The sequence below is a fragment of the Crotalus tigris genome, unplaced genomic scaffold, assembly GCF_016545835.1.
Source record: "Crotalus tigris isolate CLP2741 ecotype Arizona unplaced genomic scaffold, ASM1654583v1 scf7180000017549.6302385, whole genome shotgun sequence".
Classification (NCBI taxonomy): Eukaryota; Metazoa; Chordata; class Lepidosauria; order Squamata; family Viperidae; genus Crotalus; species Crotalus tigris.
Window position 1 is genome coordinate 429,983 of NW_024096467.1, and position 15,625 is coordinate 445,607.

Sequence of the window (15,625 nt, forward strand, 5' to 3'; positions counted from 1 at the left end):
CACAATTGTGACAATAAATAAATAAAAGAGAAAGTTATTTTTTGAATGTACCAGATACAAACCTGTATGCTTTAGTCCTAATAAAATTTTAATATTTTATATTATCTTTCCCCATCCAGTTTTGTATAATTTCTTTTGTATTTATACTTTGGATGATTCAAAATGGGTTTAATGGGATAAAACCTTAAAGATTATAAACACTTATGGTGTATAATATAAACAATAATGTATATTTTTAATGGATGTGAAGAAAACATACTTGGAACACTTTGCAATTGGTTAGAGTAAGCCTGACAATGGCATATTTTAGAAAATAAGTTATTTTTTTATCAAAAGAATCTTTGTCAAATATAGCAATAACAATTGCACTTAGACTTATATACCATTCCATAATGCAGTGGTTCTCAACCTTTTTAATGCCGCGACCTCCAACCAGTCGTAAGTCGAGGACTACTCAACTGGTGCAGCACCGTTTGCAGAATGGGACTTTTGGCGGGCTCAGCAGGGCAGAGACAGCCTGGACAATTCCTATTGGCTTTTAAAAGCCAATAGAATTAGACTCTATTCAAGAGAGTCTATTCTATTAGCTTTCAAAAGCCAATAGAATAAAAGGAAGTAGCACAGCTAAGGAAAAGGGGGAAAAAATGGCGGACTGCATTGTTTGGCGACCCCCGTGAAATGGTCATTCGACTCCAAATGGGGTCCCGACCCACAGGTTGAGAACCACTGCCATAATGCTTTATAGCACTCTGAGCAGTTTACAGAGTCAGCGTAATGCTCCCAACAATCTGGGTCCTCATTTGGAAGGTTGGAAGGCTGAGTCAACCTTGAGCCGCTCAGGATCAAAATCCTGGCTGTGGCAGATTTAGCCTGCAATACTGCATTCTAACCCCTGTGCCACCAGGGCTTCTTTATATCAAATATAAGTATTTGATATAAAGGCAAAATACTGTAAAGACCAGGGGCTCATCACTCCAACATGCTACTATTTCCAAGTGTACATTTTAGACATATGCAGATTTCATGAAACTTTTGTTCTTTTGGGAAGTCAGCCAATTCTGTAAACTTCTTTCCCAGACATACAATTTTTTTTTCATAATATTGCTCACAAATGTAGTTTTATTCTCACCCCAGAAGTGGAATTTATATTGCTCAGTAAAACTTTGATTTAATGATGACATAAATATTATAAATCAAAGATTTCTTTTCACAGGATAGAACTTTCAAAATTGGAAATAATAAGTTTGAATTTGAGACCACAGTGGAACAAACAGAAAATGGAAAATATTTATTTGAAAGCCCAGAGGTAAATATTTTGTTTTTTAAGAACAATTTACTGTTTTTTTCTCTCTTTGTATTGTTGTAGAATAATTAATCATGTCTTGCTTAAATGGGAGTGTAGTCACAGTTAGGTTGATTAAGAGGGGTGTAGATTTCATGTAATATTGGGAAAGTCCTATTTTTCACCTGTCACCTATAATTGGTATATTATTGGGCATGTTCAAATAACTGTTGACTATATTTTTGTGTGGAGAGAAAATGGCATTGATTTCCTGTTGGTGTGTTCATATACAGACTATTTATGAACGGTCCTTTTGATCTCATGTGGCAGGGAATCTGTCATCTTTCATATAACATATATCATATGCCTCCTGCTATGGAGGTAAGAAAGTGGAGGAAGTTTGGTGTTGAAGACCTATCTAAGATAAATTATAAACTCAGCTTTTGATGTCATTCAAATGTTCTGTATTCGCTAAAATGTACTTATGATAGTTGTACATAGGATGGAACAGATGGTTCTGGAAACTCTCATGCCATGAGCTTTTATATGGGAAGAAGATTTATAGTAATGGTGTAGACTTTCAGAATGCAAAGTATATTTTTGTCTGCTTTATTCATATTTTTTCTTAGTTCTTTGGAAGCCACATTTCTTAAACAAGAAAACAAATCTACTTAAATGGATATTTTTCTTTTATAGCATAGCTGACTAAGCACTTTGCTTCCATTTTATATCTTCCTAGAGTTAGTAAGTAAAACTAAATGTAAGTCAGGAAACACAGAAGTACTGTTTTCATATAATTCCTGGTTAATTTATGGAATACAGTACCACAAAATGGGTAACTTAAAGGAACAGAGAATGTTGGTGCAGGTTAAGACTATACTTTCTGGCCATGATGACTACATATTGATTTCACTGCCAGAGGCACTATATTTCTCAATATTAGTTCCTGATGAATGAAAAGTAGCAAATTCCAGAGATAGTTGGATGGTTACTATGAGAACAGAATAGTGGACTACATAAATATTTTAACCTGATTTTAGAATAGCTCTTTTGTGTTCCTGTTACAGAGTAACATTTTCTGGTGCATTTATTGGCTTTTTGCTGCACAGTTCTTTTTTTGTGTGTTAGAATAATATGACTATGAATAGTCATTAGTCACTAGGTGACTAATATTGCAGTAATACAGTAGTAAGTCGTTTGGTTTTAGATATATGGCCAAAAACATTGGATAATTTTTAAATGAAATTGGTGGTGGCAGTAGTAGTTACATAGCCAGCTAGATATTTAGACTGGATTTGGCATTTTTATCCACCCATCAAGGCTTTCCCAAGCAACTAGGGTAGGAAGGTGTTGTTTGATGCCATTAAAGTTATCATCACAGAATATAAGCTGTTATCAGGCCCAAGCCCAAAGACAACACAATCTTGCCAAGCTAAAGTTATACTGTTCTAATCTACTAGGTATAACCTGAGTATTTCTAACAGAAAGAATCTTGTCAAACTAAAGTTATAACCTTTTAATCTAGCAGGTAGAGTATTCCCCCTCCCTAGGAAAACTCTGATTCTGCTTCTCAAACTCCTCTTTCTGCTTCTCCAGGAGCACATTCCATATAACTGTTCCAAGTAAAATTGCCTTTTGCAATGGCTGGTTTTGTCAGTGCCAATAGTGTTCAAGTGGTGCTTCTGTTTTGAAATTCCACCCAAGGGGCCTGTTATTATGGGTACTATTATTATTATGATGTGATTGCACAGGCAGCCAGGTATTTAGACTGGAATGGGCATTTTTGTCCACTTATCAAGTCATTCCCATAGACCTGGGATAGGCAAATGTTCTTGTATCATAATAATATTGAAAGTATCATCGCAGGATGTAAGCTGTTCCAAGTAAACCTAGCTTTTGCAATTATTATTATTATTTTTTTATTTTCAGATTACCAATATTGAAAATGAAACTCTACCATTGAGTTTATTCATTAAAACAGACAAAGATAAAATTGATAGCAAGTTAATTGGTAAGTATCCAGCAACCCAAAATGGAGAAGAGAAATAGAAATTAATGGGAAATATTTTAATTTTTCCAATGTCATGCCTTTTCAGAGTTGTCCATTATTTAAATGATGAATGTATACTTATCAAAAGTATCAACAAGCAGTCACGTAAATTAAAAATCAGAATAGGTCAAAATTATTATAGAGGTAGTCCTCAACTTACAATAGTTCATTTAGTGACTATTCAAAGTTACAACAGCGCTGAATAAAATGACTTATGACCATTTTTCACACTTACGACTGTTGCAGCATCCCCATGATTACATGATCAAATTTCAGATGTTTGGCAACTGATTCATATTTATGATGGTTGCAGTCTCCTGAGGTAATTTGATGCCCCTTTGCAACCTTCTGACAAGCTAAGTCAATGGGGAAGCCAGGTTAACAACCATGTTACTAACTTAACCACTGCAGTGATTTGCTTAACAACCATGGCAAGAAAGTTTGTAAAACAGAGCAAAATTCACTTAACAACTGTCTCGCTTAGAACAGAAATTTTGGGGTCAATTGTGTTCATAAGTCGAGGACTACCTGTAATTATTGTCATATATCAAGAGGAGACTAAAGCAATTGTTAAACTTTCTCATACCATTTGCAAGTAGGGTGAGAAAAAAAAATCCAATAGTTTCTGCAGTTTTATGAAAGAATCATTTAATTACTTCCAAGTTCTGTTATATCACATCTGAAGCTAGACTGACCCCAAGTTGTTATTGAAACTAATTCTATGTATAAAAGGCCGCATTTTCTTTTTTCATTTCAGACATGCCAGTCTATAGACAATAAATCAAGGTTTTTGTTTCTTTGTGATACTATTACTACTGCTTTTTTAAACTTTAGATCAGTATGCATGAGGATATTTCTGATCACAATCTACAAATGTTTTTTCTCAAAGCATAAATCCAGCCAGTATATTTCATGGCTGGGCAAGAGGGTCAATTACAATGAGTAATTAAACTTGAAGAATCAAAGTGTTACCTTCCAAAACCATTTTAGTAATCCTTTTGCTGGAATTCAGTGTCATGTGCACCTGATATATTTATATTTATAATAAATCTTACAATCTCTAGCTATAATTATAAGCAATAGTAATCCTTTTTAACGATTGTAACAATTTCTAAATAAATATATTATTTTTTTAAAAGCACTGATATCCTCTCAGCCCAAACAGATTATATCTTATTATTTGTCAAGAGAATGGACCATTGATGGAATGTATTCAACTTTAAAAACATCATAGTGTATGTTTTACTAAGCATTTCCAAAGAAAATATATAAAAATATCATGCAGGTATAGGCTGCATCATATTCAGCAGCAAAATAGATGAATTTCACTAATGCATTTCTTTCTTTTCCAAAACTAAAATTGGGGATTGGAGCAGGGATTAAGTCCATCCTTAACCCCCCCCCCCAACACAGAAAATGACATTAAATCAATGGCTATTTAGGGTTATTTAGGGTTCTTTGGGAGAATAAGGCTAGTGATTCAACTGGTTTATTTCACACTTTTTAAAGTCTAAAAAAAGAATATAAAATGGAACAGAAAAATTCATTACACAATCAATGCCCTATAGAATCTCAGCAGATTGAATTGCAACCACCCATGATTCAATAACAGTAATAGAGGCCTGGAGGTCATCTAGTCCAACCCCCTGCTCTCGTGGGAGATCTATAGTATTTCTGGTAGATAGCTGTCCAGTCTCTTCTTAAAAGCCTCCAGTGTTGAGGCACCCACAATTTCCGAAGGCAATTTGTTCCACTGGTTAATTGTTCTCACTATTTGGAATTTTCCTTGGTTCTAGGTTGACAATTCAAATATTGCTTACCACTTACTGTACTGATAGAGAATATTCTGCCCTTACATAGCACACTGGCCATCTTTTTGTTGAACATGCTCAGAAAAAAAATAATTCATCCAATAATTATTGCAAAGATAAGATTCAGTTCCTAAACTATTGTCATCTAAGTCTATCAGTTAAGTTCCTTTCAATTTAGTAAATGTTGTGTTATAATCCCAAAGGAATATTTTAGAAATTCTGGTTTCTGTATATGCTCCTGCTTTATCTTTTCAAAAATCAATTGGAAATAACAGAATGCCATCTATCTGAAATAACTTGTCAAGCTTAGAGAAAGAATAAAAGGAAATGAGAAACAAAGTGTGAAAGGTTTTTTTATCATTATTATCCATTTTCATGTGTATTTGTGTATTATTACTAAACCTAGTAGATGAATGTAATTACATCATTAAATTGATCACATTGGTCATTTATTTATCTTTATTAAGCATATTTTTATATTGTTCAGTTCCCAAGACTAATAGTTATTCACTTAGAAGAGAAGCAATTATTGTATTTCCAACTATAAATGAGTTCCTTTCTTTCAATCGCCTATTTTAACTAGCGCGAGTAACATTGGTATCTAATACTTTTTTTATAGCCACTGGAGACTTTGAACAATGTTAAATTCAATATAGCCCTTTTATCCTTTGTCCTGTTTTATCAATGGTTTCCCAGCTAGAATCTAAAAACGATGGATGCAGGCTAGAATCTAATGTCAGGCTTGCTGCTGATACATTTAATGAGCTGATCAGTAACAAAACGTATTAACATTTTGAGCTCTGTATCTGTATTATGTATAGCTGTGAGGACATTCAGTATATTACAAGTCTAATTTGGAGATGGTTTGAAGGCTGGCTTTTGCAGACACAGGAGTCATTCTCATTTCTGCATGCCCAGATGAAATATATTTTGGATCAGTTGGTTAGATACGGAGAACCTGCAGATAGATTTCTGAAATATAGATTTTTTGAAATGGAGTTCTATCAGCCTCTGTCATGACTCTTATCACTGTTCCCTTCAAATGTTTATATGTACAGATCCAATTCAGAAGCTGAAATTAAAACCCCCAAAAAGATTTCCATTAAAAGCACTCTATCAGAGTGAAGTCAATACATACATACATCTATCTATCTTAGGAGTTGAGAATCAAACTTAAGATATTATAGGGATTATTTTATTGTCAAATCTGACTATTAATCATAGATTTTAGTGACCCAGTGGATCCAGTTTATATAAATTAATAAACGAGGGACAGGAAGCATAATGTTCAGAACTTTGGCATTTGATAAGTAGACCACAACCTACTATTTTATAAGATAGAAAAATGTGGGTTAGACAGCGTCACCACTAGATGGATTCGTAGCTGGCTGACCGGCCATACTCAGTGTGTGGTCCTCAATGGAACTGCATCTACATGGAGGGAAGTGTGTAGTGGGGTACCCCAAGGCTCTGTTCTAGGCCCAGTGCTCTTCAACATCTTCATCAACGATTTGGATGAGGGGATAGATGGGGAACTCATCAAATTTGCAGACGACACCAAGCTGGCAAAAATAGCCAACACTCCAGAAGGTAAGCTTAAGATATAGGAGGATCTGAACAAATTGGAACACTAGGCGCTATCTAACAAAATGAAATTCAATGCTGAAAAAAGTAAAATTCTACATTTAGGCAAGAAAAACCAAATGTACAGTATAGTATAGTGGGTACCTTGCTCAATAGTAGCAACTGTGAGAGGGATCTTGGAGTCCTAGTAGACAATCACTTAAATATGATCCAACAGTGTATTGCAGCTGCCAAAAAAGCCAACACAGTGCTAGGCTGCATTAACAGAGGGATAGAATCAAGATCACGTGAAGTGTTAATACCACTTTACAATGCCTTGGTAAGGCCACACTTGGAATACTGCATCCAGTTTTGGTTGCCACAATGTAAAAAAGATGTTAAGACTCTAGAAAGAGTACAGAAAAGAGCAACAAAGATGATTAGGGAACTGGAGACTAAAACATATAAAGAACGGTTGCTGGAACTGGGTATGTCTAGTTCAGGGGTAGGCAACCCAAAACACTTAAAGAGCCACTTGGACCCATTTCCCACCAAAAACAAAACACTGGGAGCCGCAAAACCATTTTGATATCTAAAATGAAGATAACACTGCATATATCCTTTTTTACCTTTATTATAGGTGTGTGTGTGTGTATGTGTATGTGTGTGTGTGTATGTGTATACACACACACACACACACATTAAAAATAAAAGTAAAAATATGACTCTTGGGAATATCCATACTATTAAAACAATGATCACCGAGATAATGCTTTAAGAGAATAAAATTACATACACACACAGGTAAAAAAAGTATATATGCAGTGTTATCTTCATTTTAGATGTCTAAAGGGTCTCTCTCTCTCTCTCTCTCTCTCTCTCTCTCCCTCCCTCCCTCTCTATCTGCCCTTGGTCTGCCACTCCTCTTCCCCCGCTCTCTTTCTTTCTCTCTCTCTCTTTCCTCTCTCTCTCTCTCCCTCTCTCTCTTTCTCCCCCCCCTCTCCTATCTGCTGCTCACCTGACAAGCTTCAGGCTGTTGTCCAACAAGATCAGGGGTAGTCAACCTCGTCTCTTTTATGACTCATGGACTTCAACTCCCAGAATTCCTGAGTCAGCCTAGCTGGGCTAGCTAGCTCTCTCCTGCCCTTCCTGCTTCCTGCTTCCTTCAGAGACGCAGCAAAGGGAGGAGCTCCACCCAGAAAGCTTTTCAGCTCCTCGGAGAACACTGTGAGTGCACTCTCTTTTTTTTACACACACACACACACAAACACAAACACACACACAGAGAGAGAGAGAGAGAAGCAGGGAAGCGCAATTCCTCTCTCTGTCTCTGTCTCTGTCTGAAAAGGCAGAGGAGGCTGGGAGCCGCAGGGGAAGGCTCAAAGAGCCGCATGCGGCTCCGGAGCCGCAGGTTGCCGACCTGTGGTCTAGTTTAATGAAGAGAAGGACGAGGGGTGACATAATAGCAGTGTTCCAATATCTCAGGGGCTGCCACAAAGAAGAGGGAGTCAGGCTACTCTCCAAAGCACATGAAGGCAGGACAAGAAGCAACGGATGGAAACTAATCAAAGAGAAAAGCAACCTAGAACTAAGGAGAAACTTCCTGACAGTTAGAACAATTAACCAGTGGAACAACCCGCTCCAGAAGCTTACCTGCTATATCTACCAAGTCATTCTGATTTATTCCATCAGCTAAGGAATGTTGGCTGGCAGATACTTGGAGATATTCTTTTTCTATCATAATCCCTGCCCTCTAGAAAATTCTCCCTAGATTAGGATGGCCCCAGCTCTGCTGGCCTTTTCATGTCTCCCCCTCCTCCACCCCTCCACTAGCACAGAGTGTTAAGGGAAAGACTTGCTTCTGCAAATCCTAGCTGAGACCTAGATGAGCAAGGTGTGAATTTCCAAGTCAAGCAGTTCAAAGTCAAGCTGAAAATTTCTGATCAAGGGAAGGATGAGATCATGGTTAAGAAAACAAGCCAGGATTATAAATACCTAGATTCTAAATGTCACAATATGCAAACCAGATGCTACAGTTGTTTCTACCAAGAGAACATTTTCCTATGAAAACTTAAATATTCTGTCTGGTGGGCATGCCCAGTAGGATGAATTCAAGGAGAGAAGCAACCTAGAACTAAGGAGAAACTTCCTGACAGTTAGAACAATTAATCAGTGGAACAACCCACTCCAGAAGTTGTAAATGCTACAAAACTAGAAGTTTTTAAGAAGAGACTGGACAGCCATTTGTATGAAATGGTGTAGGGTTTCCTGCCTGAACAGGGTGTTGGACTAGAAGACCTCCAAGGTCCCTTCCAACTCTATTGTTGTTGTTGTTGTTGTTGTTGTTGTTGTTACAATGATGGTGGTGGTGGTGGTGGTAGTGATGATGTCAGGAAGAAAAATCAAAGTGTCTGATTGTCGTATTAACAAATTTTATGAAAGGGGATAAACTTTTATGAATGTTTATGAAAACTATGCTTTTTAAGAAAGCACTAACAAAAAGGAACTACCAAATTGTAATAATTTAGGGAAGACTGTCAAGAATTCTCTGATTCCTATGTAACTTGCAAGCCTTCTCTTCTGCCCATCATATAATCTAAGGCATGTTGGACTAACATTAGGAAAATCCTAATTCTGAAAAAATGGAGGAGGGAATACAACATATTCCTTGTTGAGCTGAGAAGCTAGATATAAATTTGTTAAATAAAATAATATAAGAAAAATAAGAAATTTGATAATGATAATCAATTGTATATTTCAGTTTGATGTCCATTGATGAACAATGTTTGAGCACTCAATTTTAAAAAGTGACCGAATTCTAAATCACACTGATATTATTTGTTGCTCTTACTTTCCTGAACTAATTCTCAGCTCCAATCCTTAGACTGTGCATGCTTTAAATGAGATTTGAAAGCATTAAGAAGCTTGCACAAAGCTCCTCCTTTAAGCAGATGTATATTTTTTTTTAGATTCTGAACATATTTCATCTCATTAAAGTTTTATTGGCTTTGTGTCTTTGAAATTTTCTTGGCAAGATTTTTTTTGGAAGTGGTTTGTCATTACCTCCTTCCTTATTACTTGTATATTAAATACATCTTTAATGTCACTGATCGAAGCAGCTAGTGATTGTTGTTTTTTTCAGGTGTATGCAGAAGCCTAAAAAAAGATGCAGCTATTTTTAAGAGATTATGTGTTCACTGTGTGGAAAAACCTCTTTCAGATTATTTTCACACACGTCCAGCATTCAGATAACCATTTAACATCCTGGATTTACTAACTATCCTGATATTAGAGGACAATGCCCTTTTTTATATCTGGAATTTACTTATTAGATTTGTATCCACCTTTATTACTTTATAAGTAACTTTATAAGTGAAAATACCTAATACTTCTCCTTCCTCCTATTTTTTTCCACAACAATATTGTATTATTGCAAGATTCTTTACTTCTGTAAATTCAGCTCCAGTTAACTTTATCCATCTACAAATACCTAAGGGGTCTATAGGCTTAAGAGAGATTCTGACTTTCTCCATGATTCATGATCATGATAACCAAAAGTGGCAGGGCATTTTTATCGGGATTTCAGTGCTCTGCAGTACTCCCGTACCCATGGTCTCTGACCTTATCTGTCAACCTCAAAGCATGCCAGAGAACTATTTGCATTCCCTTGACTTTAAATTGAAGTGTAAAATGGTGGAGATATAGATTGAACTATCTTGGTATATTAAAATATTGAGTGAAAGTTCTCATACACTGTTTGAATTCTGACTTTAGGTTTATAGCATACTCATTAAAGAAATTTTGGAAAGTTTTAATTTTATTGTTAGGGATTGTCTGAGGTTTTGGCAAAAAATATGTAGTGTTAATAAAAAGAAGGGATTGTGTTCATAATAGGAAGACTCTATAGAAGGGAATGTCAATATAAAGAAAATGAAAGAAAATATATTTTATTTGAGGAAAAATCTAAATCAAAACCACTATATTTGATAATAAGAGTTTTGGATTTATGTGTTTTCAATATCCCATCTGATAGTGTTTTGTCACATCTGTGTTATCGTTCACTTTCAGATTTCTTTTTCAGAAACTATATTTTGCAAAAATAAATTGCTTCATATTTATTCCTTATTTGCTCCAAACAAGTAGTTTTCAGACCTCTTGTTCCATCTTCGCTCATTCATTGTACTGTTTTTTGCAGTGGTGTTTCTTGACAAAACTTGCTTTTTTTCTCCTCTTTACCTCTACTGGCCTGCCATTTTCACAAGTTGTTGGAGGGAACCTGGACCTGACCCCTGTGTGGTCTAGCTCTAACATGCCACAGCTTCCAAACTAAAATGTTTGAGAACTGATAAATACAAAAGTGATACAGCCATCTCCATAGTATATAATGTGTCAATCTGACAAAAAAAAGCATATAAAGCAAACGATTGGTAGATTACTGAATGACAGGAATCAACTACATGAGAAGTAGAACAATAACAATAAATTTTATTTTGTCCCTTCCCTATATCACTCAAGAGTCATTCTTACCCAGTCTTAAATGGCTAAGCATAGTAAGTCCACTAAATTTAAAAAGAAACTAAACAAATAAAAAAGACCATTGGAGCAGCATTATGTTTCACCTCATTGCTTTGCTTTGCCTCTTATCCTGATCCATGCTTCCATTACAAGTTGTTTTTGTGGTTCTGAATTGTGAACTAGAAATTGATACTAAGGAAATGCACATTACTTATTTGCAATCTTTGTAGTGACTTTATATAGCTGCTCTTATGGTCGGGATGACTGCAGCTTGTGTCTTGCGGCTGATCCTCAGTACCAGTGTGTCTGGTGTGAAACCAGGGAGAGTTGTGTTTTCACAAAACGTTGCTCATCTTCTACAACTACCTGCCCTGCTCCAGTCATTACTCAGGTATATGAATTTCACATAATTTCATGATATTGAAATTAATTTGCAATGCAGTGCTGGGAGCAGTTAGCAAAGTAGGTCAAGTTCCATAATATATAATCTCTGTATTTTCCCAACGTTATCTGTATTTTCTTACCATCAAAATGCAAAGTGATAAATAGCAAGAAGTTTGAGCATATGTTTCAGGAAGGAGAATAGCTCATAAAAGGCCTTCTGCAGTACCTTAGAGGATGTTAGAGCAGAATGGACAAATCCTATTGTTTTCAGAAGCTGCTGAATTGCAGATTTCATCATTCCTCAGTAATGCTGTTTTGGTTTGTGTAAGCTTGAAGTGAACAAGAATCGCTTGTCAGAGAGATGGGTAGCATATACATTTAATAAATAAATAAAAACAAATTATTAAATAACATTTAGAAGACAAAATGTTGTCTGTCCTTATGTTATAGCACCTCAATAATCATTTGCTGATTTGCTAATGGAGAAGGATTCATATGGTTTACAATCAAAATATATCAACAGTGCCAAAGTCAATGGCTTTTTTAAAAAACTATAATGTTAAGCTTAGGGACCACCTTTCTGGAAGTTCTGAAGTTAAAATTGCAGAGCTTATATGTCCTCTTTATTTGCTATGATCAATATATTAATGTTTTGGGGATTCAAGTACCCTGGATCTATTTCTGTTTTTTCAAGCTAATTCGGCTGCTACCATGGCATTTCATATATGTTTGTTAACCGCCTAGTTATTATTTTACAGGATATAATATAGGTAACAATAATATTTTCTGTATATTTAGATTGAACCAAAGAATGGACCTCTAAGTGGTGGAATTTTGTTGACAATAAGAGGGTCTAACTTGGGCATAAAGGCTGAAGATGTCAAAGAAATAATGGTAGCCAACACTGAATGTCAATTTAGAAAAGAATTCTACTCTGTTTCTACCAAGTAAGTAATTTCTGACAACTTTGACAAAAGTGACTACCCAAGAAGTAAAAATAAAGTCTACATACCAGTAACTACATAAATGTAAAATAAAATAACTTTAAATATAATAAATGTAATAGAGAATTCGACATATATAAAAACTGTTAATATATTTTGAGAGTTGTTTTAATTATTATTTTGCTGCTGCTTAAAAGTATAATTAAAAGATATACAATAACAGTCATCTTTTTTATAATCTTGGGCTACAAATCATCTGATATTTCCAGATTTCTACACTTTCACAAAAATTGAAAATTTTCTCTTGTTCAAATAAATGATATAATTAATTGCTTTTTTATCATAAAGGTCCTAGGATAATGAGACCCTATAAACACATATTTTTTTTATATATCTTGGTTTTAGGCTTTTGATCTAAATCTCTGTGTGTTCTTGTAGGCATGTAGTTCAAGAATGGACTAGCTGGTAATATGCACACTGTTAAACCTTTATATGTCATTTTGTGTTTTTATAAACAGAATTGTATGTGAAGTTGGGCAAGGGTCAATGGAAAAAACTGGTGAAATTCAAGTTAATATAAATGGACAATATGGCACATCCACAAATGAAGTGCAATTTACATATCAGGTGAGTGTATATATGTACTCTTTGTGTCTACGTTTGTGTACATACATGTGTATGGAAAATCTTATTCCTTTTTTATTTACTGGATATTTGCTCATCTGTTACTGGGGAACACTAAAGATCATCTCAAAAGAAAATCAATAAGCCTATTGATATCATACTGAGAAACCTTATTGCATTTATAGTGAACAGGAGGAAAATAGATAGTTCATTCCATAAAGCATAGTAGTCCCTTGTGCATCTGGAATATTTTCTTGAAAAGACTCTTCTGGAACTAGTATAGAAATGCAAGGTATTATTTTGCTGCAATTCCACTTTATGTAAAAGTATTGTCATGTTAGGAAACTTACCAATTTGGAGCTAAAATAGAACTGTAATGAAAATGAGAGCCCTGTTAATTTTTCAGATAATGCCGAGAACATAATTTCCCTTCATAAAATTGTGGGGTAATAATCTAATCCTATGGCTGTATTAAGAAAAGTGTAATTCTTTTTTGAGATGAAATGTGTTTTGCCAGAGAAGGAATAGCAGTCACTGGTGGTTGAGAGGGCCAAGGAGAATTGTTGATTCTGTTTGCAGTAATTCAAGCAATGTAGCTCTGTTGCACAACTGAAATTTTGATCTACCCCTAAGAAAAGATTCAGGTCAGAAACAGGGTTAAATTTAGTAAATAGTTCATGATTCGTTCCTGAACCAATAACTTTAATGTATTCCTAGTAATGAGTATTTTAAAACTCTCTGTTAAGAATCTAATTTCAGATTGATATTCTATGTTCTCCATCTGTTGACAAATAATACTTTAGCCTGATCAGAGCCAGCAAAAAGACATAAAATTATCTTTAATCAATATAATATAAATATTTTGTTTTCTGCTGATGTAGCCCATAGTGGAATTATCATCTGCTAGAGCAGACATGTCAAATTCGCGACATCATGTGACGTCGCACAATGTATCATGACTGTTTTGCAATTGCCGGTAATGGGGTGGGCGCAGTTTCCACATGATGCATCCGGCCTGCGTGTCGGCAGTTTGACACCCCTGTGCTAGAGCTACTAGAGCCAGTGGTAATGAAGAAAAAATAGTTTCAGCCAATATAGCAGTACTATCCTCCAAGCTCTATATTCAATTGCAGACATCCCTGCTTGTCAGCTTCACTAGGTAGGCCAGACCAGGAAATCAACTCTACAGTAAGCCAAAACTACTTTTATTGAGATTGGCTATAATAATCGCATCTTTCAAGTCTGATTGTAGTGTACTTCTTCTTTCTTCTTGTAGTTCAGCGAATTAGAGAGATGTCTGAGATGCTTTTGAATGTTGCTTGGCCATTTTGGACTTTAAATATGTTTTACCCTTATTCTCTTGGCAACAGAGCTTGCATATCTCCATTAAGGACATCTTCCTTACTCTATGCTACCTCAAGCCTGAAAGCTGCATTTCGAAGCAGAGAGGGTGAACCTGAAAATTTAGTTTGAAAGAGACTTTTGTTAAAGAATAGCACTATCAGCCCCCGAAATAAAAATCTTGAATCAAGATTTGGGCCTCAAAAGATTTAAAATCTGAAGATACAAATTCCCTTTCCCGGGTTAAAAAAAAAGTCCTGATTGCCATCAAAGATTTCGATGCTTCTCTGATATATTTTGTAGTGACTTTCCTGGATCCTATAGAATAGAATCCCCTTCCAAGATATATAAAGAGAGAGAGAGAGAAAAAAGCTAACTATCAATTTATCCCAAGGACTGGGATAATAGTCATGCCTTCATTGTTGGACCTACAGAAATCATAGCTGCATAATAGTTTTTAATGCTCTTCTGAATCCAAACAAAGTATTGGAGATTTCTGCTCTGTTAATGCAAAAAGAGTGTAGGTGTTCTGATCTAGCAGTGGTAGAAAATGGAGTTTTGAGTATTGTAATGTCCCTGGCGTATCATTTTTTGTTTGTTTGTTTGTTTGACATGCATTTAAAAGAGGATGATATTACAAGATACCAAATATATTACAACAATGTAACATTAAAAAATAAAATAAAACTTGTACAGAAAAACCTAAAGCAATTAACAGAGTAGGGAAAGCACGATTATTTATGCAAGACATAGCAATTATTAAAAATTTAGCAACCTTATTGGAAATAGTTGAAGTTTGATTGCCAAGGAGAAAAATGACAATATCCTGCTCAGAGGAGCAATTAAGATTTTTTTACAATTGGTGTTACGATTCTGCCCTTCATTTATTATATAGAGGGCATTCTACAAGTACTTGTAAAAGCAATTCGACTTCTATCATATACAGGTGGAATTTTCATAGGGGATACTGCTATAACTGCTCTGATTTGCCAGTTGGGGCCAAGACAAAGAGTCTCATATGTGAAATGTTAAAAAAGTATTTGGGAATGGAGCAAGGAAAGCTGTAATGGATAAGGGGAACTCTGAATCTAACTCTTTGCAGATCAGGGTT

At 35.3% G+C, this 15,625-nt stretch overlaps 1 protein-coding gene across 13 annotated transcripts in view; it reads left to right on the forward strand.

Annotated features, from left to right (window-relative positions):
* PLXNB2 (plexin B2) overlaps positions 1-15,625 on the forward strand; it is a 404,398-nt gene that overhangs the window by 325,788 nt on the left and 62,985 nt on the right. For all 13 annotated transcript variants that reach the window (XM_039338498.1, XM_039338541.1, XM_039338548.1 and 10 more), the window contains 5 exons: positions 1,214-1,306; positions 3,212-3,293; positions 11,452-11,612; positions 12,404-12,552; positions 13,068-13,176. In XM_039338498.1, the coding sequence (XP_039194432.1) occupies positions 1,214-1,306; positions 3,212-3,293; positions 11,452-11,612; positions 12,404-12,552; positions 13,068-13,176 (594 nt within the window). The remainder of the gene's footprint in view (positions 1-1,213; positions 1,307-3,211; positions 3,294-11,451; positions 11,613-12,403; positions 12,553-13,067; positions 13,177-15,625) is intronic.